Below are 24,329 nucleotides of genomic sequence, written 5' to 3' on the forward strand. Positions count from 1 at the left end.
AGAACGTAAAAGAATGCCTTGACCAGAGCACTTCTTTAAGTATCGCACTACTCTTAATGCTGCCTCCCAATGTTTTTCCTTTGGTGTCTGCATAAACTGCGATAAAATGTGCACAGAATATGCCAAATCTGGCCTAGTCACGGCCAAGTAAATTAGACGGCCTACGAGACGTCTGTATTTCTCTACATCTTCCAGTTCCTTTCCTTCTGCAAGTGCTAGCTTATGATTTTGTTCTATTGGAAAATCTGAGGGTTTTGCACCTAGTAGACCTGTTTCTGAAATAATATCTAGAGCATATTTTCGCTGCCAGACATAAAATCCACTCTTGCTACGTGCAACCTCCATTCCTAGAAAATATTTAAGATGACTTGGATCCTTCATTTTAAAGCATTGACTCAAATACGCTTTAAAACTATTTAATGCAAATACATTGTTTCCGGCAATAATCATGTCATCAGCATATACTAGAACGCTCAACTGTAACTCTCCTTTCGAAAGGGTGAATAGCGAGTAATCTGAATATGACTGTTTAAACCCATACTTCTTCAAAGCAATGAACAACTTTTCAAACCAACACTGGGGTGCCTGTTTCAATCCATACAAAGATTTTTTCATTCTGCAAACCATGTCAGTATTATCTTTATGAAACCCAGGTGGAATTTTCATATAGATTTCCTCCTCTAAATCACCATGTAAGAAAGCATTATGTACATCCATTTGATGCACTTCCAAGTTTTTCACTGCTGCAACAGCCAAGAAAGTTCAGACTGTTGACATTTTAGCAATTGGAGCAAAAGTTTCATAATAATCTGTACCTTCTATCTGATGATTGCCTAAGCACACCAATCGTGCCTTGTTCCGGATCAAATTTCCATCCTCATCTCTTTTCTCCGTATACACCCACTTGCTCCCTAGTGCTTTCTTTCCTTGAGGTAATTTTTCTAGGACCCATGTCCCCTGTCCTTCAAGTGCGTCTATTTCTGCACCCATAGCCCCTCTCCACGCTTCGTGTTTCATTGCCTCTTTAAAAGATTTTGAGGCTTTTCCCTCTGTAATAGCTGCAATAAAATTTCTATGTTTCGCAGAAAATCTTTCATAATTAACAAAATATGTTATAGGATAGGGAGTACCTGAGGAGGAAGATGTCAAGGATGAACTTTCCGATGGAACTTTATTTTTCCGTATAGTATGCATCAAACAATCTCGAAATTTGAAGGAAGGGTATTTTTGTCTCTTCCCTCGCCCCAACTCCTCCTCACTTCCCGAGCCTACCGTCGTACTGCCAGACATAATATTTCCTGCACTATTGCTGCTCATTTGCCCAATAGTTGTTGTCTGGTTCGAAGCAGGTGTTGTGATCTGCGCCTCTTGCTGCACTTCGGCGTGCGCTTCATGCGACACCTCGTCTAATTCCTCCTGCAATACTTCTCCATCACTCGCATCTACTGGCACACTTGATGCCCCTGTGTTTCGTGCATTATCGCTTATTCCTACCACCTCACTACTACTAGGCCTTAGAGGTTGCTTGACATTGCGACTATTAACACATTCTGCCTCATCATCACTCCCACAAACTACCACATGTTCCTCATTAGCAAATACCCCGACAATATCATCTGCCATACCCTCAGCATAAGGGAAAGCCTTCTCATGAAACTTAACATCACGCGACCCAAAGAATTCTCGTGTTTCTAAATCAAATAATTTCCACCCTTTCTTGCCAAACGGATATCCAATAAGAATACATTTTCTACCCCGAGAATCAAATTTGTCCCCTTTACTCCGTTGATTATATGCATAACAAAGACATCCAAAAATACGAATCAACTCATACGACGGAATTTTACCAAACAACATTTCATATGGTGTTTTATTATTGAGCAAAGGAGTTGGCGTTCTATTTATCAAATAACATGCCGCTGAAATACATTCCCCCCAAAATTTCTTTGGTAACTTAGCCTGAAAACGTAATGCCCGTGCCGCATTTAATAAATGTTGGTGTTTCCGCTCTACCCTACCATTCTGTTGGGGAGTCCCAACACATGATGATTCAAACCAAATTCCATTTTTTAAAAAAAATAACCTTGCAGGCAATTAAATTCAGTACCATTATCACTTCGTATCACTTCGTATCACCTTAATATCTTGATTAAATTGACGTTTAGTCATTGCAACAAAATTCATAAACACATCTTCAACCTTAGTTTTATTACGAAGCAAATAAATCCATACTCCTCTAGACAAATCATCTACAATAGTTAAAAAATATCGAGCACCACAAGACGAATGTGTCTTATAGGGCCCCCACAAATCTAAATGTATCAATTCTAACATTTCACCAGCTTTATTTTCACTAACAGGAAAAGGATTCCTAGTATGCTTAGCACGAGGACAAACATCGCATACATTATTATTTCTCCTAACAACAAAAAAACAAAAAATTTGGAAAACCCAAGGGATTCCGCAAATAGGACAAAAGGATGGCAGAGCCGCACTCCTCCTGTTGAGGGCTGCCGCGCCACTCACAGGAGGAAGAAGCTTCACAATTCGTTCCGATGGATGCCCCATTCGTTGATGCCACAGTTCGACCACACATTTTGTCTCAACCGCACACACCTTGACTAACGGGGTTCCACAGAAAAAATAAAGTCCATCCGTTCGTTCACCCAGGCCAATCATCTTCCTCGTCAACCGGTCCTGTATAACACATATCTTGTTAGTAAATTGAATCACACAATTTGATTCATCACTCAATTGCGTCACAGAAATTAAATTGCAATTTAAAGTAGGTACAAATAACACATTATCAAGTATTAATCCTCCATTCAATTCCACCGAACCAATTTGATTCGAGTTAGTGAATTGTCCATCTGGGAGGCCTACAGGGCAATTTTGGATCGTCCGCACATTCATCAATGTTGAGAGGTCGTTTGTAACATGATTTGATGCTCCCGTATCAACGATCCATAATAAATTATTATCGCATATACCTTGCAATTTCGTATTGGTTTTTGATGTCAACAGGTCAATAATCTGCTGGACTTGAGTGGAGGATACTCCTGCTAGCCCACCAGTCATCCCAAAAGCATCCAAAGTAGTTGTTGTGCATGGCTTGTGAGTTTGTTAGCTCGCACACCACCTACTGCCCCTTGATTACTTGGCCCTGTGACACCATTGCCTCCTACGCGACCTCGGCCCCCACGACCCCCTCTACTATTATTGTTACGACCAGAGTATCGTGCTCCTTTTCTCCTATCATCCCACCATTCAGGAAAGCCAACTAGCTGGTAGCACGTCTCATCCTCATGGCCTTCCCTATTGCAATGGTTACAAAATCTAGTGGCATGATCTCGATAACCCGACTTACCTCGTACCTCAGTCTTGAAAGCCATAATGTTACCCTCACGTTGATGACCTTCCTTTATTCGTAAATCCTCAGTATTAGTCAATGATTGGTATGCTTCATCTATCGAAGGTAGAGGCGTCTGTCCTAGTAATTGGGCTCGGATGGCTTCGTAAGGTTTGTCAAGCCCAATAAAAAAATAATGTAGATGATCCTCTTCTCTAATCTCCGCTACCTGCGCTACGTGCAGCCTCCACAATCACACTTACGTACCCTTGCATAATTCACAAGTTCCTTCATGATAATTGACAGCCTGCCATAATACTCAGCTACTGTCTCATTACCTCCCTGCTTGCATTCACCGAGGCTTGTTTTTAATTTGCAGACACGTGTGCCGCTGACCACGCAGAAGCGCTTCTTCAGGTGAAGCCACAAAGTTCCGGCATTATCATAATCTCCTACAGTTGATCTCAACGATTCCTCCAACGTGTGTGTGATCCATGATACCAACATAGATTGGACAGCAATCCAATCTGCAAGTCTGTCCGGGTCTGTTGTTGGTTCTTTGATTGTTCCATCAATGAAGCCAAATTTTCTCTTTGAAATCAAAGCTCTACGAACCGATGTAGACCTAGTTCTTGGAGCCTCTAAGTTTAATTGGTGTAATTATATTTCCTGGACCATCAAATGATCCTAGATAGTATTCCTTTGCGAGTTCCCTCATCATCTTTCGCCATTACACGACCTCAAAACTCACCGTATTTCTCTCCTCAAATTTGCGGCGGAAAAAAAATCTTACCTTGCTCTTGATACCATGACAAATATGACGCAAAGAACCACTCATCTTCTTATTAAATTAATGAATATATATATTACAATTCCTAACTATTTTCAACCTAACTATTCTTAGATATATTAAGATAATACTACTAATAATATGGTAATCCTAATTTTAAGATAATATGCTACTATTATGTTAATCCTAATATTAGGATACTAATATTATGGCAATCCTAATATTAACATAATATTAATATTCCTAATATAGCTTAACAGAAAGCCTAAATCAAGCTAGACCCCCAAAAATGATCAGTAAACAGTAATAAGCATGGCAGAGAAACAATAACTTGGTGACCAGGTCCTCCTCAACTAAAAACTTGCAGAAATCTTCCACTAACAAACCAAACAGGCCCAAGTGAGTCAACCTAATCTTAGAGACTCCATTTCAGGTATTTGCTTCAGTTCTGTCGAGTTATTTCAGGTTATGAGCACGCCAGTCTACGTAGCTCAGTTCTTGTTTAGGCTTTCTAGGGTCGGGTCAGTTCTACCAAGTCCGTTTTCAAATAGTTCAGGTGGGTTGTGGTGGTGGTGGTGGTGTAAATGCTGCTGCAGTACATAACCCATAACGAAGCGCCCTAACAGTTATACTAACTGCAGTTGGACATGACCTTTCATGAGTCTTGTTCAGTTCAGAAAGACATACTTCACAAAATTAAATGGAATAACACATTTTAACTTTGTCCCTTGAAAATAATTTCACACTACAATCACAAAAGCTAGCTCAAAGAGAGGAGAGGCCATAAACCTATATAATGTCCAATCACACAGGGTATCGTAAACTTTAGCCACAAACTGCAGATTCTCACAACTGTTTACCAGTAAAAAGAACTAATCAAAAGATTCAGGGACACTTACTAACAAAAGGAGATTAGGGTGAGTTGCAGAAACAGGAACCGGCTGGTTCAGCTAATGGACCAGACATCAAAATGCACAAATATAATCATGACACTATAACATTGATTCCTCATCCCAATCTCTACTTGTTTTTGCAATGTACAAACTCTGAAAACTATGGAGTATGCACCTATCTAATAAATCTTTCAGTCAACAGATAACAATGTCAGTTATAGGGGTTACGACAAATACTAAAAAGCATAGCCTTCTTGCAGTGCCTTCAATACAATAATCTCAATTATTTTCTTAGAAAGACTTAGGTAGAAGATCTTTGTATACATCTAGCCTGTAAACTGGGGCTATGAGCTCCAAATATTTTTTCTTCTCATTCCTTGCCTTCACTACTTGGCCTTTTGTAAGTTTTGTTCATGTACCTCCGAAACCTCAACCTTGCACCAAAATAGCTAAATACTTAGCAGCCTTGACTTAGCTTTTACGGGGCTGCAAAGTAAATTGCCCCTAGGAGTATAACTAAAACTCGAAACATCCAGCTTATGAAAATTTTAGCATGTTCTTTCCATTATACGAGATGAAACAACTGGCTAATATTGTATCTTGTACTTCCTCCATTTAGACGGAGGAAGGATTTATACAACATCACTTTCTAAACGGATTTATACAACATCAAACACCAATGAATTCACATCCCACACTTGAAATGGATTCACCATAAACATTTCTAGTTCTATACTTATTAAACAACTACAGAAAGTTTGCATATGAAGGTTATCTTGCATCAAAATATAGTGAACTGGAAGTTAATCAAAATAGTCAAAATGCAGGCCATAATTACCAATTATCAACAGAAATATAAGAAATTAACAGATTTTATGTTTTAAAAAACGCAACAGCTTGGTCATTATAATTATAATTCAAAAAAGGATAATCACTAATAACACGAATAACAGTAAGATTTTCAGATTACTTGTGATATGAAATGGTACAATTTTAAACCAAAAAGGCACTAAATATAACTTTATCAAGTAATTGATACGAATCAAAGCAAGTAATAATATCTGTCAAGCTGGGAGATAGTTCTTCACCTGATCAAGGCCAGCATCATTGCTTGGCAGCATAATTCTCCAAGTACCATTTATAAGCATCTACAAGACCGTCTTTAAGCGAAATTTTGGGTTCCCAACCCAATTCCATCAACATAGAGCTGTCCATAAGCTTCCTCGGGGTGCCATCTGGTTTAGTTTTATCCCAAACAAGCTCCCCTTCGAACCCAACAACCTCTTTCACAAGCTCGGCCAATTCCTTAATAGTCACCTCCTTCCCACTCCCAACGTTCAAGTGGCTCAACCCACTATACTTATCCATCATAAACACAACAGCATCGGCAAGATCATCAACGTGCAAGAACTCCCTCAAAGGAGATCCACTCCCCCACACAACCACCTCCTTATCCTTGCTCACCTTCGCTTCGTGGAACCTCCGAATCAACGCAGGCAAAACATGGGAATTCTCGGGATGGAAATTGTCATTAGGGCCATATAAGTTAGTGGGCATCCCAGAAATCGCATTCCAGTTATGTTGAATTCGATAAGCTTGGCATATTTTGATTCCAGCAATTTTAGCAATGGCATACCATTCATTGGTGGGCTCCAAAGGACCGGTCAAAAGTGCAGATTCAGGGATTGGTTGAGGGGCAAACTTAGGGTAAATGCAGGAGGAACCAAGAAAGAGGAGCTTTTCAACACCATGGGTGAAAGATGAGTGGATAACATTAGTTTGGATTTGAAGGTTAATGGCAATGAAATCAGCAGGGTAGGTGTTATTAGCATGGATGCCCCCAACTTTAGCAGCAGCAAGTATGACAAATTTAGGTTTCTCAGAAGTAAAGAAGGCATCAACAGCAGATTGGACAGTGAGGTCGAGTTCAGAATGGGTTCGGAGAACAAGGTTGGAGAATCCAAAGGATTGGAGCTTACGGACTATGGCAGATCCTACTAACCCTCGATGACCTGCTACAAAGATCTTTGCTGATTTATCAGAGAAGAAGGAACCTGCAACAAATAACAAGAGAATGTGATAAGTAAAATTCAAAAGAAAACATGAAAGACCAAGGAGGAAGGGGTGAAGCGCAAACGTACCAGCATTGGTGTCAACCATGATTAGAAAGGAGGCAGAATCAATGCAACCACAAAACCAGCTTCAACTTCAACTTGGATGATGTTAATGCATAAAATAGACAACTTCCAAGTCTGCAGACACCCAACAATCAGGTTATCAACGGCGGATCCAGGATTTTCAATTTCGGGTGGCATCAATCATTTTTATAGTCGATTCTAAAACGTAGGGGAAAAATTAAGATTGTAAACAAGGCTACGATTTCGAAGAAAGTACTAGATAAACCCTTGCACTGCAAATCCAAGGTGAAGATTTTATCCCCAATATCAAACCTTTGATTCTAGCAATAGGAAGCAGAAGCCAAACTAGTTATTCCCACCTCAAATTATATCGTCTTAGTAATTACTATTCCAATAAACAACAACATTACTGCATCCAATATTCACCAGAATTCATCCCATTTGTCCTGCATTTAAACTAATCAAGCTTTTGATTAATCTTGTTTCATCAATCTCAACTAAATCTATTGATTCCTACGTGACCCCCCAAAACCCCATATACCAAATTACTGGCAGAACATTGAAAAGAATAGAAAATTCATGATCCAAAGAATCCCTCCTTGAAAAATGGATCAGATGCACACCAACTGTTCGACATTATGTCTCAAAGACACAGATTGCACTTTCACTTCCAAATTTTGTGGGCATTACACAGAATTCATTATATTCAAGATTTAAAAAGTGGGTGTCTGTAGATTCAAACAAACATTGCAAGAGAATGGGAGAAGGGTTTTCAGAGTTCAGTAATTTTACCTGTGTGCGTCGGTCGATGCGCTGCTTCTGGGTGATGTCTCCTTCCTCGCAGATGGCTGGTGCTGCTTCTGTCGAATTCCAATAAAATGTTGCTACGATAAGTTTTTTAATGAAATTAAATTAGAAATTTTAAAGCCTATTTCTTTTTGGCTCAAGAGTCAAGAGGAGAGCTTGATGAACTATTGAACTGCGATTGATATTTTATTTGTCTGTATGAGGGCTTGAAATGGCAATCGTGCATTCCTGTCCACAGTACAAAAGTGGCATTGTTTTTTTTTTTTTGAATACATAGAACCAAGTCATTGTTATCCCACTTTTTGGACTAACGACATAATTGCTTTGACGTTTGATCATTTCGTGTCGACCAGGTACTGTCGTGTCATAGGTGACGTCGTGTCGAATGAACAGGTTGGACGTAGCATCAGGCGACAAGGCATGGACGACAGAAGACCAGTGACAAGGCATAGACGACAAGTGACCAGCGACAAGGCATAGGCGACAAGTGACCAACGACAACAAATAGGCGACTAAGTGAAGATAGGTCAAGATCCAAGCCCAAGGCCCAAGATATGTCGCGCCGTCATACAAGCAGAACAAGTCCAAAGAGTTGTCTAAGATTACGGAAGTAGTTGGAGACTGGAAAAGATCATGGGACAACGGTCAGTGGAAGATCCCTATCTTCTAGGGATCCTCTCAACCAACAGTACCGTTGAACTTCACGTATAAAAGCATGGAGCAGCTATATCTGAAGACACAAGTTAACTCAAGCTCACAAGCATAAAAGCAAGCATTATATTTTCATTCTTTAAAGCGATCATTGTATTAGCGGTTTTTTCATGAAATGCCCCTGAGGTTTGCAAGAATGCACCAAATACTCTCGCGTCTTTTGAATCACATAATATACCCCTATTTTTTCATACTGTTCATGAGATGCACTTGGAGTTAACGGACGTTAGTCCTCCGTTAGCTACAGTTTACCATTTTGCCCTTAATGCATATTTTTCGACATAAATTTCCAAAAAAAAAAAAAAACTCAAACTTCATCTCTTTATCTCTCCTCTCCCCTGTTCTTCCTCCTACTCTCTGGTCGCCGACGGCGGCCGATCTCTGATCTCTAGTCGCCGGCGAGCCTAACCCCAAGATTTTGAAGTATAACAGTTCGATCTCCATCGAATTGCAAGGATTGGTTGTTTGGTTGTGATTCTTGGATTCTTTGTTTGGAGCAAGGCATCTCATTCCTCAGTCGGCAATTCACCTCTACAAACTCCGGAGTTCTCCAGCGTCCTCCACCCCTGGTTGAGAGCAACTCGGAACTGTTGACTGAGATTCTTGATTCGTTGTTTGGACCGTTCTTGCAATTTCTTCTGCTAGGTTTGATTTCTTGATCTTCTTTATTAGTTCTTTTGATTGCAAATTGGCTAAACTTTAGCACTATTTTAGTGATTCGGTGCTTGATGAATGTTGGTGAATTTCTGGGCACTTTTTCTTTGGTTGAACATGTTCTGCTTCTCTGGTATTTTTCTGTCGTGTTGATGGGTGAATAACTTATAGGCTTTTGCAGGGGGGTCCTGTTCTGTGTGAGCAATGTGCAGGAAATGGTATGTTGTTTCTTTGTTCCCAAATCCTTGCACTTTATCATAGACATTTGCATAAGTTCTGTCTGACTATGCTAAACATGTAACTACAGTGTTAGGAATACATGATTAGTGGAAGATTATAGGATTTACACATTGGTTTTTCACTTTGTTGATACTTTGTATGTAAACCAGCGTGAAGTGCGGATAATTGTTGTATGCACGTTGCTAGTACAGTTTATGCGTTTAACGTGTTAACTCAGAACTTGATTGATCATTTGTGCCTCCCCCCTCCCCAATTAAGTCTTCTGACTGTTATAACTCATAAGTATTTTTGAACCGGCCAGCAGTGTTTGAAAAAAAATCTTTGGCTCTTGTATAGGGGGTACAAAATGTGTGTATTGCAACGATGGTAAGATGAAGTCAGATTTATAATGCCAGATTGATTGCAAAGTCTGCAACGGTGCAACTATTGATTTATAATGCCATAACTTCACTTACATTTGTCATTTGTTACTACTTTGTATAGATGAGTATTATGCAGCTCTGTAATTTTTATAAGGTGATGGTGAGCCGATATGTCACTGGCTATGTTATTTTTGCTCTTCATTTTTTCCGGGGATACTTTGACAGAGGAATACTCTTCCCAATCAATACCAATTTTTTGCCTTATCAGATTGGGTAATATACACAAGTACAATATATTATGTGACATCTCCATTGGCTAGAATCAGGAAGTTTTGAAAGAAATATATACGGAGTAGGATTTTGTTTAGTACATAGTTTTATCTTACAAAGCTTTTGCACTTTGTAAACTTACAACAGCAGTTGGAACACATTTTGCAGCATATTTTGTAAATATTTATCTTACTCTTTTCATAGCTTAAATTGCCCCAGGCAGCTTAGTCAACTGCATTTCTCTCGTTAAACACTTGATTTTGGTAAATTTTCGTTAAGCTGGTTGAATTTTACTTTATACTTTTGGCTCAGTAAACATTTTTTGTGTTGTCGTTGATATTAAGTAATGCTGCATCAAATTATGCAAATATTTACTCTTCTAGCAGCAGTAGTGAGTTCGATTTTCCAACTTGGAAGACACAATCTCCTGCTACTCTTTATCCTAGCAGGCCGATTTACTAGTGATTAAGAAGCTAATCAATGCAGCGAGGAAATTACCAAGTGTTAGTTGGTTTCCTAGGATATTTGCGGGAGAAGTTGTGTACCTAATGAACCACCAACAAGCAAGGCATGTCGTTCAATAGTGTTTTGTTTCATTAGTTACGGATTCGATCAACTCACCAATACAACCAGATGTGGGGCTGGACAAACAGATGGATATGGCCAGCAAAAGAGAGTGTGGTGTGAATACATTTTGTTTGTAGCTTTGCTTAGAATTCTTTTGATAGTATAAAACTCACTGGACTAGCCATTTGAATCAAATTCTGCAGTTTTAAAGCAGTTTGGGTATTTGGTGCAAATAAGTTTACAAGTAGGTGTATATTGTGCAATAAATTTATAATCAGGTGCATTTGGTGAATTATAAACATGACTTAACGGAGGACTAACGGAAGACCGGCTTAGGGGTATTTGGTGCAAACTTAGGCAAAAATAGGGGTATATTATGTGATTCGAAAGACGCGAGGGTATTTGGTGCATTTTTGCTAACCCCAGGGGCATTTCATGAAAAAACCGTTGTATTAGTTTACCTTATTTTTTACGAAGCATAAAAAATTCTCTAGATAACTTAAGGATACTTAGTGGATTGATAGCCTCATAGCTATCCGCGGTTTTTTTTACCTTATTCCTGGGTTTTCCGTGTCAACATCTCCTTGTGCCGTCTCTCTTTTTATCTTTTTCGCATTCAATACTTAGTTAGTGTCGACCCAAGCCAAGTGTCGCCCCTAGACGAAATTTGGCATAAACAGTTTGGCGTCGTCTGTGGGGACATTAACTAGGTTTCACACAAAAAATCCCCTCACAAAATACCTCTCTCACAATGGCCTCCGGAGATATGATACTCGCAAAGATGAAGGCGGCCTACGACAAGGTCCAAGAGGAGCTGGCCCAAGAAAGAGCATATGTCGAGAACCTCTAGAAAGAGCTAGAATCCGCAAAGAGCACCAAGTACCAGTCGCGCTACAAACCCGGTGGAAAGCCAAAGAAGCTGATATTCGAAATGCCCGATGAGTTCGAGGATCTGACCGACGATGAAGAGCCCCACGAGGAAGAAGATGGACCGACGCCTGACCCTGTGACCCGAAGCCTGAAAAAGAGGGAAGCACATATGAAGAAGCACTGTTCGTTGATGTTGAAACTGATGACCAAGCTGCCAAGAGCACCCACACCAGTGGAGACGGAACCAACCGACGGATACGCAACATCACCATTTTGTGAGGCGATTTCCAGGGTAACATTCCCGCATCAACTTCGGCTCCCTATTTGGACCACCCTCTACGACGGAACTTCCGATCCTTACAGGCATGTCAACATCTACAAGCAGCGAATGTGGCAGATCGGCATCCCGTACGACCTGGTCAAATCGTTCGGAGGCACCCTCGACGGAGCAGCTCTGGAATGGCTTATGAACATCACCCCCGGATCCATATCTAGTCTTTCTGATCTCATCAACGCCTTCTATCAACAGTTAGCTAGCAGTTGCCAGTTGGAAAAGAAGACGAGTGACCTCTATCGGTTGGCCCAAGGACCAACCGAGTCGGTACGCGATTATTTTAACCATCTTAATTGTGAAAAAATTAGCATAAAAAACTGTGTTGTTAAGACAGCTATCAAAGCATTCAAAAGAGGTCTCATCCCCAACTCGGAGTTGTACCGGGAGATTACCAAATATCCCTGCGCAACCTTCGAGGAGGTCAGATCGAGAGCCACTGCCCAGATGCGGATCGAAGACGACGAGGTTACACGATCGACAACACCACGATCAGAAGGGGGTAGCAGCGACAGGCGGTCGTACACCCCGAGGAACAACAGCTGGCGACACCAGCCATACAACCGCCAAAACCAAGTACAAAATGTCAATCAGTATACTCCGGAAACGATGATATTACCGGAAACGGAAATATGGATCGTATCGAAAATATAAATATTATCCAAGTCGTAAATGTTGCCGGAAACGGAAACATGGTACGTATCGGAAAATATTAATGGAAATGGAAATATTGCCAGAATCGGAAATATTGCCGGAAACGGAAATATTATCAGAATCGGAAATATTATCTGAATCGGAAAATAATTCCGGAAATGGAAATATTAAATATTTGTTCGAAACGGAAATTAATTCCGGAATCGGAAATATTAAATATTGTTCGTATCGGAAACTTAATCGGAAGCGTATCGTACGAATTAGCATCGGACGAGGCTCGCTAGACGAAGGCCCAACACGAAGCCAGGCCATCGCCCAGCAAGCCACACGCATCACCAACACACGCCAAGCCTCGACCAGGCCCAGCGCAAGGCCAGGCCCAGCGCAAGGCCAGGCCCAGCCAAGGCCTTGGGCGCGCGCGCGGACATAGGCAGCAGCATGGGCCGAGCGCTGTGCGCTCAGCGTGGGCCGCAAGGCCTGCGCGAGTGTGCGGTGCTCGTGCGATGCTCGTGTACGTGCTATACGAATCCTAAAGCCATCAGGATTCGATATATGATTAAATTCCTAATCCTAAAATGATAAATTAATTAAATAAGAGTTCTACTAGGATTCTAGTTTAATTAATTCGTATCCTAGTAGGATTCTAGTTCATTTTCCATACCTCTATAAATAGGTGCCTAGGGTCATAATTTATAGACACAATTGAAGTATTCTAAAGGTAAGATTTTGAAGAAAAATCAGCCATACACTTGCACCTAAATAGCCGAAATTCCTAAGCAACCTTAGGGGCGATTCTAGTTGGTCAAGCTTAAGGCGGATCCGGACGTGCTGTGGACTATCTACGGAGGGACGACACTTGGAGTCCTAAAGACTTGTTCTTGTTCGGTTCGGGCGCGGCTAGGGAGGGCACGCAACAAAGTGTATGCATCTAAACTATGCTAAATGATTATGTGTAAATAATATGCTTTCCTGGCTTTATGGTTTTTCCGCATGATTTATGTTTTGTCATATGAATCATAACCTAACAGTGGTATCACGAGCCTCTTATTATTTTCATAATCTAAATTGCATAAACATGGTTAAATTTTACAAATTTGCAAAGAATTAAAAGGGCAGATTAATTTTCGTAATTGTTAATTAATTGCAAATTGCGTTTATTTAATTATATGTACGCAGGTTTTCGGCAGTTTCTTCGTTACTCATCCAAATCGAGTGATTTTTGTGTCAATTCCGCATGTAAAAGGCATTCTAAATTTTTGACAAAAGTAGTATTTTTCGGCCGAACCCAGAATTCCCAAATTCGAAGCCTAACTATGACTTTTCGGAGGTTTTAGTTTTTCGAACGCAAAAGTTTGTAAATTTAAGATGTTAAATTAAATATTTGCGTTTCTTGTTGATAAATCTTGAATTTTTTATTGACCTACAGTATATGTTTAACAAGTTTGAATGCCTAGCCTTGTTAATTATACAACCTAACTTGTAATTATGATTAATTTGTTGAAATTCGAATAATTTAGAATTAATTTGATTTTCATAATTAATTAATAATTTAATTAGGTATCCATGATTAAAATCCACCATAAAAATTGTTAATTTATGTTAAATTTTTAATTTTTATGACCTAGATTTGAATCCATGTTAATCGGAAATTAATTGATTAATAAACTTTCGATTTTTCGCCCTAAAATTATGAAATTAATATGTTTTATTAATTTGTCATTAATTTTGAATTAATTTTTTTTAATTTTTATGAAAACGCTCATTAATGTTGCACGCACAAAGCAATGGAAGCTACGTGTTACCCTTAAGGGGTGTTGTATAGTGCGGGCACGCGACGACGAGCAAGGGAGCTCGTCGCCCGTGCGGTATGAATGCAGCGATAGCGCATGGCGCGCGCACGAGGCAAAGGTGCCTGTGTGTGTGTGTGCTGTGTGATGTGGCGATGGGCGAAGGGCGAAGGCATGGCACGAGCAGAGGCGCGCGCGCGTGCGAGGGCGAGAGCTGGTCGCCCAGCGATGGCTGCTCCGCGCACCAACACGCGTGGCCTCGAGGGCTTGCTTGCGCGCGAGCGAGCGAGCACTCCCATCGTGGCTGCTGCGATGCATGCGGGCGAGCAGGCTGCGCGCAAGCGTGGCTTGGCTTGCTGCGTTTGCGCGTGGCTGCTGCTGCAATGAGCCATGGGCCAGCGATAGGTCGTGCACTCGACGGGGCTTGGGCGCAAGCCCAAGTGCTCGTCATGTTACGATTATCAAGTTTTAAATTTTAATTTGAGATTTTCAGTTCATATAATTTTAATTAATTTTAAAATTAATAATTTAAATTGTTTTCTTGGATTTTAATTTTGAATATTATAATTATTATAAATTTTAATTTATTCTAATTATTTTACTAAAATTCGACTGAAAATCTTGGGCGCAAAACCTTGAATTAATTTAAATTCGACTGAAAATAAATTAAATAAGTGGATTCAATTATAAATTTATATGAGCTTTAAATTTTAATTAAATTTGTATGTTTCCGGTTAGACTAGAAATACATTTTTATGTTTAAAATTAGTAAAGCATATGAATTTATTGGTTTAAGTGGGAGCAATTTTAGTCATAAACTCTTGATTAGGTCTACAAATCCTTTAAGGTTAAACAACTTGATTAGAATTAATAAGGACTGAATAATTGGTAGATTATTGGTGCCCTTAATTAATTGCTGCAAATATTTATGTGATGCATAACGTGTTTTACTAACCAGCTATGTGGGCCATTCATGATAATGAATGGGTGAATGGTATATATTGTATATGTACTGTTTTGCAGGTTATGAAGTGACTAGTATGGCCCAAATAGGATAGAAAATATGGTCTGCGTACCATTAATTTGAATGTAATTGGTCTAAAGTACCAACAATGTTTTTCAATTCAAATATGGTCTGCGTACCATCAAATAGTTGTAATTAGTTTAATTATAGCTTATCATATTTGAAGAAAATGGCGCCTCCCACGGAGATTTTCAAGACGAACTTTGAAGTTGAAGCTTCAAGATGAAGTCGGGCCATACTAGATCACATTTATCTTTTGCATGTTTTAAGTTATTTATTGCTTTTAAATATGTCTTAAATATGCATGAGATCAAAGCTTGATTATGTTGCATGATAAAGGATTTTAGTTCACTTAAAATCTAACCAACATAGTAAGAGCCTTAAGTTCCAAACTTAAAAATTGAGTTAAAAGGTGCCATGCCAAAATAACACTTACTTGGATATCCTTTTTTCATCGATCTTAGTAATAGTTTTCCGCCATAGCGAGATGTTACTTATCGATACTAAAGGGGTAAGGTACACAAATAATTGTGAGTACATGTTAGTTTTGGTGAAACTCAACGATATAAGTAAGGAGTCCTTTTATGTCGTGGCAAAATCGATAGGTTTACCTAATAAGTTCTTAGACGTACCTATCAACCAAGAGTAGTTTCTAGACTATTAGCAAAAGGCTTTTGCTTACCTAAAAGATTTTAGAATTGAGTCTAAATACATAATGTGCTTAATTCTTCAATGGATTTTAGGGTCTTGGAATCATTTTATTCACAACTGCCGGAACACATAACTTGAATAAAATGCTTAATGAACATTGAATTATGCATGTATGCTAGAATTTAAGTTTATTAAGAGAAACTGTGAATGATTATTTATTTGTTTATTCTTTTTCAATTGTAGTTTTAATTATGGCAAACAACAATTCATTCAACATTCGATCAATTCTCGAAAAGGAGAAGTTGAGCGGGAAAAACTTCCTTGACTGGCAAAGGAACTTGCAAATAGTTCTTATGCAGGAAGAAAAGGAGTATGTCCTGGAAGAGGCGATGCCCGAAGCCGCAGGCGAAGGGGTCACTCAGGCAGCCCTCAATCGTTGGATTGATGCCAACAAGGATGTGAAATGTCTAATGCTTGCAACCATGAGTGCAGATCTACAAAAAACGTTCATCAACTCAGATGCTTTCACGATCATCAGTGAGTTAAAGAACATGTTCCAAGATCTGGCTCGGGTCGAATGATTCGAGACTCATAGGAAAATTCTTGAGACCAAGCTCAAGAAAGGCGAGCCCGTAAGTCCACATGTTCTAAAAATGATTGGACTCATTGAGAATATGAGTCGGCTGGATCATCAATTCTCTCAGGAAATGGCTGTAGACACCATCCTCCATTCTCTTCATAACGGGTATGATCAGTTCAAACTGAACTACAGTATGAATAGTCTGGACAAAACGCTCACTGAGCTTTACGGTATGCTGAAGACCGCTGAAAAGACGCTCAAAAGTGATAAGCAGGATGTGCTTATGGTGCGTGGGGGCAAGTTCAAGAAATCTGGAAAGAAGAGGAATACTAAGAAAGGTGGCAACAAGGCCAGCCCAACTAAGCAAACTGGCGCCAAGTTTGAAAAGAGGAAGGTCAGTCAACCCACTTCTGAATCCGAATGCTTCTACTGCAAGAAGAAGGGGCATTGGAAGAGAAATTGCTTGAAGCTAAAGGAAGATCAGAAGAACGGAACAGTCGTTCCATCTTCAGGTATTTTCGTTATAGACTGTATACTTGCTAATTCAACTTCTTGGGTATTAGATACAGGTTGTGGCTCACACTTATGTTCCAATCCACAGGGACTAAGAAGAAGTAGAAAGTTAAGCAAGGGTGAAGTCGACCTACGAGTGGGAAATGGAGCACGGATTGCTGCATTAGCTGTAGGAACTTATTATTTGTCGTTGCCCTCTGGGCTAGTTTTGGAACTGGAAGAGTGTTTCCATGTTCCAAGCCTTACTGAAAACATCATTTCTGTTTCTTGCTTAGATGCTAAGGGATTTTCCTTTTTAATAAAAGACAATAGTTGTTCGTTTTATTTTAAAGAGATGTTTTATGGATCTGCTAGATTAGTCAATGGACTTTATTTATTAAATCACGACAAACAAGTTTATAACATAAATACCAAAAAGGCCAAAAAGGATGATTCAGATATCACCTATCTGTGGCATTGTTGATTAGGCCATATTAACTTGAAACGCATGGAAAGACTTCAAAAGGAAGGAATTCTAGAACCATTTGACTTAGAGGATTATGGTAAGTGCGAATCATGTTTACTTGGCAAAATGACGAAGCAACCTTTCTCTAAAGTTGGAGAAAGAGCAACTGAACTATTGGGTTTAATCCATACAGATGTATGTGGACCAATGAGTACAAATGCTAGGGGTGGTTTCAGCTACTTTATCACTTTCACTGAGGACTTCAGTAGATATGGTTATGTCTACCTAATGAAGCATAAGTCTGAATCCTTTGATAAATTCAAGGAATTTCAGAGTGATGTAGAGAATCAATTAGGCAAGAAGATTATGGCACTGCGGTCTGATAGAGGCGGTGAATATCTGAGCTATGAATTTGATGACCATCTGAAAGAATGTGGAATTCTATCAGAATTGACTCCTCCTGGAACACCACAATGGAACGGTGTGTCGGAACGGAGGAACAAAACCTTGCTAGACATGGTTTGGTCAATGATGGGTCAGGCCGAACTTCCAATAGAATTTTGGGGACATGCACTAAATACAGCTGCACTCACTATAAATAGAGCTCCGTCTAAAGCTGTTGAAAAGACTCCATATGAGTTATGGTTTGGAAAGCCTCCAAAAGTATCTTTTCTTAAGATTTGGGGATGTGAAGTATACGTCAAACGATTAATTTCAGACAAACTTCATCCAAAATCTGACAAATGTATCCTTGTGGGCTATCCAAAGGAAACAAAGGGGTATTACTTCTACAATACATCTGAGAACAAGGTGTTTGTTGCTCGAGATGGTATCTTTTTGGAAAAGGATCACATTTCCAAAATGACAAGTGGGAGAAAAGTAGACCTCGAAGAAATTCGAGTCGAACAACAAACTCTAGAGAATGCTCAAGATGACATTCAAGATGAAACTCAGAGATTTTTAGAAGTATCTGGTGAAAATCATGGTCAATATAGAGATGTAACCCCGCGTAGATTGCATAGATATAGATCTCAACCGGAAAGGTACTTAGGTATTTTGACGAACGAGAGCTATGACGTTCTATTACTTGAAAGTGATGAACCTGCGACTTACAAACAAGCTATGACGAGCCCTAGCTCCAAGCAATGGCATAAAGCCATGCAATCTGAATTAGACTCCATGTCTGAAAACCAAGTATGGGATTTGGTCGATTTGCCAGATGGCTACCAAGCCATTGGAAGCAAATGGGTTTTCAAACTAAAAAAGGACAAGGATGGGAAACTTGAAGTTTTCAAAGCTAGATTGGTTGCAAAAGGTTACAAGCAAGTCCACGGTGTGGATTACGATGAAACCTTTTCACCAGTTGCAATGCTAAATTCTATTCGGATAATGTTAGCAATCGCTGCATATTACGATTACGAAATATGGCAGATGGATGTCAAAACCGCTTTCTTAAACGGCGTTTTAACAGAAACTGTGTTTATGACACAGCCTGAGGGTTTTGAGGATCCAAAGAATGCTAAAAAGGTATGCAAGATAAAGAAATCAATCTACGGATTGAAGCAGGCATCCAGGAGCTGGAATATACGTTTTGATGAAGCAGTCAGTGACTTTGGTTTCATCAAGAACGCAGACGAATCTTGTGTATACAAGAAGGTCAGTGGGAGCAAAATTTCTTTCCTAGTATTATATGTCGATGAAATATTACTTATCGGAAATGACATTCCTATGTTAAACTTTGTCAAGATTTGGCTTGGGAAATGTTTTTCGATGAAGGATCTAGGAGAAGCACAGTACATATTGGGCATCAAGATTTACAGAGATAAATCTAAAAGGATGATTGGACTTAGTCAAAGCACTTATATCAATAAGGTGCTTGATAGGTTCAAGATGGCAGACTCCAAGCGAGGCTACCTACCCATGTCTCATGGAATAACTCTAAGCAAGACTCAGTGCCCAAAAACACTTGATGAGCGTAGACGAATTAATGGGGTTCCATATGCATCATTGATTGGTTCAATAATGTATGCTATGATATGTACACGCCCGGATGTTGCGTACGCACTCAGTGCTACGAGCAGATACCAGTCAGACCCAGGAGAGGCACATTGGACTGCTGCCAAGAATATTCTGAAGTACCTGAAAAGGCACAAAGATGACTTCCTGGTCTATGGTGGAGATGATGAATTAATTGTTGAAGGCTATACGGACGCAAGTTTCCAAACCAACAAAGATGATTCCAGATCACAGTCTGGGTTTGTCTTCTGCCTCAACGGAGGTGCAGTAAGCTGGAAAAGTGCTAAGTAAAGCACCATTGCGGATTCTACAACTGAAGCGGAGTACATTGCTGCACATGAAGCAGCAAAGGAAGCTATATGGCTAAGGAAGTTCATAGGTGAACTTGGTGTAGTCTCCTCCATTAAAGGACCAATAGCCCTGTATTGTGATAATAACGGAGCTATTGCACAGGCAAAGGAGCCTAGACACCACCAAAGATTCAAGCATGTACTTCGTAGATTTCACCTTCTACGAGAGTTCGTTGAAAGAAAAGAAGTCGAGATAAGCAAGATTGGAACTGATGACAACATATCAGATCCATTGACTAAACCTCTGCCGCAGGCGAAGCACAACTCGCACACGGTAGGTATGGGAATCAAGCATATTGGAGAATGGCTTTGATGTCCTTATTTAATGTTTTAAAGTTTTAGAGTTTAATTCTTTGTAAAACATTATTGGTTAATCATTCACAATAAATGAATAGAATTCATTTTTCCATTTAATTTGTGGTTTATTAAATGATGAGTCCCTTCAATTTGACGATATATTCAAGATAGACTGTCAGGACCAGTCCTGTGACTAAGAAATGTCTATCAAGTGAACTTGAATGTCAAAAGTTGAAAATGGTCCCTGGTCGGAATTTTCTATAAAAATTGGACGCATAGAAAATGTTAGACGGCTAGAATGCAAGATGACTAGTAGTTCTGTTTCTTGAACTATGTGGACATGGCAATGTCATAATCATTTGCATAGATACTTACTTTGGGAAGACTAGTATCGGACAGACCTATGAAACTTTACTGTAAGAGATGAAAATCTGTCATAAGTAAATTTCATTAAAATTATTAGACACTAAATCCTCAATACCTGAGTGATTTGAGATTACTTGTTTGAGAACTGGTTGCTTTGACGTTGACCAACCGTCGCACCGTAAAAGGAGGCTATAAAGGCAACGCTCAGGTAATCACCTATCAAACGAAGTCTAATCTCAAGATCACAAGATTGGGATTGTCCTCCCATAAATTGGGATGAGATGCTTAAAAGTTGTACAAGGCCACTCAGAGAGCTAGAAACTGTGAAATGCATGGCCGTGCTCGGATGAATCATAGGCTATGATTATCTGTTTATTTGATCAGTTGAACTCTGAAACTGAGAAACACCTCTGGACATAATAAGGATGACAACTCTTACCTTATGTTCAAGAGCAAGCATCAAGCGACAAAGGAATTAGGTAAATGCACACTTGTCCCTAAGGACAAGTGGGAGACTGAAGGAAATAGTGCCCTTGGTCCAAGAATGCATATAATATTAAGTCTAATAAATGCGGTTCATTATTAATTAACAAGTTAATAATTCAGTGAGATCAAGTGAGTTGAATGCCTAGCTAGAGGCCGCTTCAGTTCAAGTGGAATTAATGATATTAATCCACAGCTTACTCTTGACTGAACCCGTAGGGTCACACAAATAGTACGTAAACGGATCAAGTATTTAATGGCATTAAATACTCCATCTATGGATATTCGGAATCGACGGATCTTGGTTTCAGTGGGAGCTGAGATCGTCACAAGCAAGAAATGAATACTCCGGAAACGATGATATTACCGGAAACGGAAATATGGATCGTATCGGAAATATAAATATTATCCAAGTCGTAAATGTTGCCGGAAACGGAAACATGGTACGTATCGGAAAATATTAATGGAAATGGAAATATTGCCGGAATCGGAAATATTGCCGGAAACGGAAATATTGTCAGAATCGGAAATATTATCGGAATCGGAAAATAATTCCGGAAACGGAAATATTAAATATTTGTTCGAAACGGAAATTAATTCCGGAATCGGAAATATTAAATATTGTTCGTATCGTAAATGATTTCCGGAATCGGAAATTTAATCGGAAGTGTATCGTACGAATTAGCATCGGACGAGGCTCGCTAGACGAAGGCCCATCACGAAGCCAGGCCATCGCCCAGCAAGCCACACGCATCACCAACACACGCCATGCCTCGACCAGGCCCAACGCAAGGCCAGGCCCAGCCACGGCCTTGGGCGCGCGCGGACACAGGCAGCAGCATGGGCCGAGCGCTGTGCGCTCAACGTGGGCCGCAAGGCTTGCGCGAGTGTGCGGTGCTCGTGCGATGCTCGTGTACGTGCTATACGAATCCTAAAGCCATCAGGATTCGATATATGATTAAATTCCTAATCCTAAAAGGATAAATTAATTAAATAAGAGTTCTACTAGGATTCTAGTTTAATTAATTCGTATCCTAGTAGGATTCCAGTTCATTTTCCATACCTCTATAAATAGGTGCCTAGGGTCATAATTTATAGACACAATTGAAGTATCCTAAAGGTAAGATTTTGAAGAAAAACCAGCCATACACTTGCACCTAAATAGCCGAAATTCCTAAGCAACCTTAAGGGAGATTCTAGTTGGTCAAGCTTAAGGCGGATCCGGACGTGCTGTGGACTATCTACGGAGGGACGACACTTGGAGTCCTAAAGACTTGTTCTTGTTCGGTTCGGGCGCAGCTAGGGAGGGCACGCAACAAAGTGTATGCATCTAAACTATGCTAAATGATTATGTGTAAATAATATGCTTTCCTGACTTTATGGTTTTTCCGCATGATTTATGTTTTGTCATATGAATCATAACCTAACAGCAACGAGCAGTGACCGACCAACCCCGCCTAAATTTAACAAAGTGGTAAACGTTATTTCTGGTGGTTCAGATATTTGTGGACTAACCTCTTCCGCAGCTAAAAAGATTAACAGGGGAGAATCTGGAGTTGTCAAAGAGGGGCAGATGGAGGATGAAATCGCACTCGACAAATCTTAGCAGCAATGTCAATCACCTTCGACGACTCAGATTCAGTGGACGCACAACAGGAGCATCATGACGGATTGGTAATATCGCTCCCAATAGGCAACGCTCTAATCAAAAGGATACTGATCGACAACGGCAGCTCGGCAAACGTATTGTTCTTGGAGGCCCTACAGGAAATGGGGCTCGAGGAAAAGAACATCGCCAGGAGATCAACAGTCTTAGTAGGGTTCAGTGGAGAATCGCTGCGAACAGTCGGAGAGATATCACTGCCCACATATGCAGAGCGTGTCAACATCATGACTAAGTTCAACATCGTCGACTGCCCATCAGCATACAACGTCATCTTAGGGCGACCATGGATCCACAAAATTAAAGCAGTACCATCAACATACCACCAATCAATCAAATTCCCGACCAAATGGGGCGTCATGGAGATCAAAGGACAACAAAGAGACGCAAAGAAATGCTATGAAACCGCACTGAAACCATCAAAATCATCCATCTAGAAATTACAGCCAGGGTCGACAGCAGATGAACCGGACGACCAGCAGATCGATGAGATAATACTAGACCCGACAAAGCCATACCAAGTCGTAAGAATTGGAGTGTCACTGCCTGACAACATCAGAAGTCAGATAGTCGCGTTCCTAAGAGAAAACTTGGACTGCTTCGCCTGGTCGCATGAGGACATGACAGGAATCAGCCCGGACGTCATCACCCACAAGCTCAACGTCGACCCCAACTTTAATCCAGTGAAGCAGAAGCTATGAAAGTTCGCGCCTGAAAGGAATAAAATCATAGATGAGGAGGTTCAGAAATTAATAGATTCGGGGAAAATCAGAGAGGTTAAGTATCCAGATTGGTTACCAAATGTCGTCATCGTCAGCAAGAAGAACGGGAAATGGAGAGTTTGCATCGATTTCACGAACATCAACAAAGCATTCCCTTAAGATCCGTTCCCTTTGCCATACATAGACGCCATGGTCGACGCTACCGCCGGCCACAAGCTACTCACCTTTATGGACGCCTACTCGGGATACAACCAGATCCTCATGCACCCGGAGGATCAAGAGAAAACATCTTTTGTAACAGATAGAGGAATTTATTGTTATAAAGTCATGCCTTTTTCTCTTTAAAATGCAGGTGCGACGTAGCAGCGACTGGTCAACAAGATGTTCAAAGATCAACTCGGAGACACGATGGAGGTCTACATCGACGACATGCTGGTGAAATCAAAGAAAGGGGACGACCACGTGGAACACTTATGACAGTCCTTCGAAATACTGAGGAAGTACGGTATGAAACTTAACCCAACTAAATGTTCTTTTGGAGTGTCCGCAGGAAAATTCTTGGGCTACATCGTCACCCAACGAGGAATCGAGGCAAGCCCCGACCAAGTAAACATTCAATCGTCCAGAAACATAAAAGAGGTACATCGTTTAACAGGGAGAGTGACGGCATTGAACCGTTTCATATCCAGGTCGTCGGACAAATGTCGTCTATTCTACGATGTTTTACGCAAAAACAAGGGTTTTAATTGGTCCGACGACCACAAAACGGCTTTGCAAAACCTCAAAAAAATATCTA

The 24,329-nt window shown here is 40.2% G+C and overlaps 1 protein-coding gene across 3 annotated transcripts; it reads right to left on the bottom strand.

The window, feature by feature from the left end:
* Positions 1-2,179: 2,179 nt before the first annotated feature.
* LOC110775918 (putative GDP-L-fucose synthase 2) lies at positions 2,180-8,177 on the bottom strand. 3 transcript variants are annotated; one of them, XM_021980516.2, is made up of 4 exons: positions 7,963-8,177; positions 7,174-7,284; positions 6,121-7,086; positions 2,180-2,697 (listed from the first exon to the last, which is right to left on the bottom strand). In XM_021980516.2, the coding sequence occupies exons 2-3, from the start codon at positions 7,190-7,192 to the stop codon at positions 6,137-6,139; spliced, it is 969 nt and encodes a 322-aa protein (XP_021836208.1). In that variant the 5' UTR covers positions 7,193-7,284; positions 7,963-8,177; the 3' UTR covers positions 2,180-2,697; positions 6,121-6,136. The 3 variants fall into 3 exon arrangements, with proteins under 3 accessions (XP_021836208.1, XP_021836209.1, XP_021836207.1); XM_021980517.2 differs by lacking the exon at positions 2,180-2,697 and adding an exon at positions 5,165-5,466; XM_021980515.2 differs by lacking the exon at positions 2,180-2,697 and having other exon boundaries at positions 5,889-7,086; positions 7,963-8,175.
* Positions 8,178-24,329: the final 16,152 nt, after the last annotated feature.

The sequence above is a fragment of the Spinacia oleracea genome, chromosome 2 (genome assembly GCF_020520425.1).
Source record: "Spinacia oleracea cultivar Varoflay chromosome 2, BTI_SOV_V1, whole genome shotgun sequence".
NCBI classification, from domain to species: domain Eukaryota; kingdom Viridiplantae; phylum Streptophyta; class Magnoliopsida; order Caryophyllales; family Amaranthaceae; genus Spinacia; species Spinacia oleracea.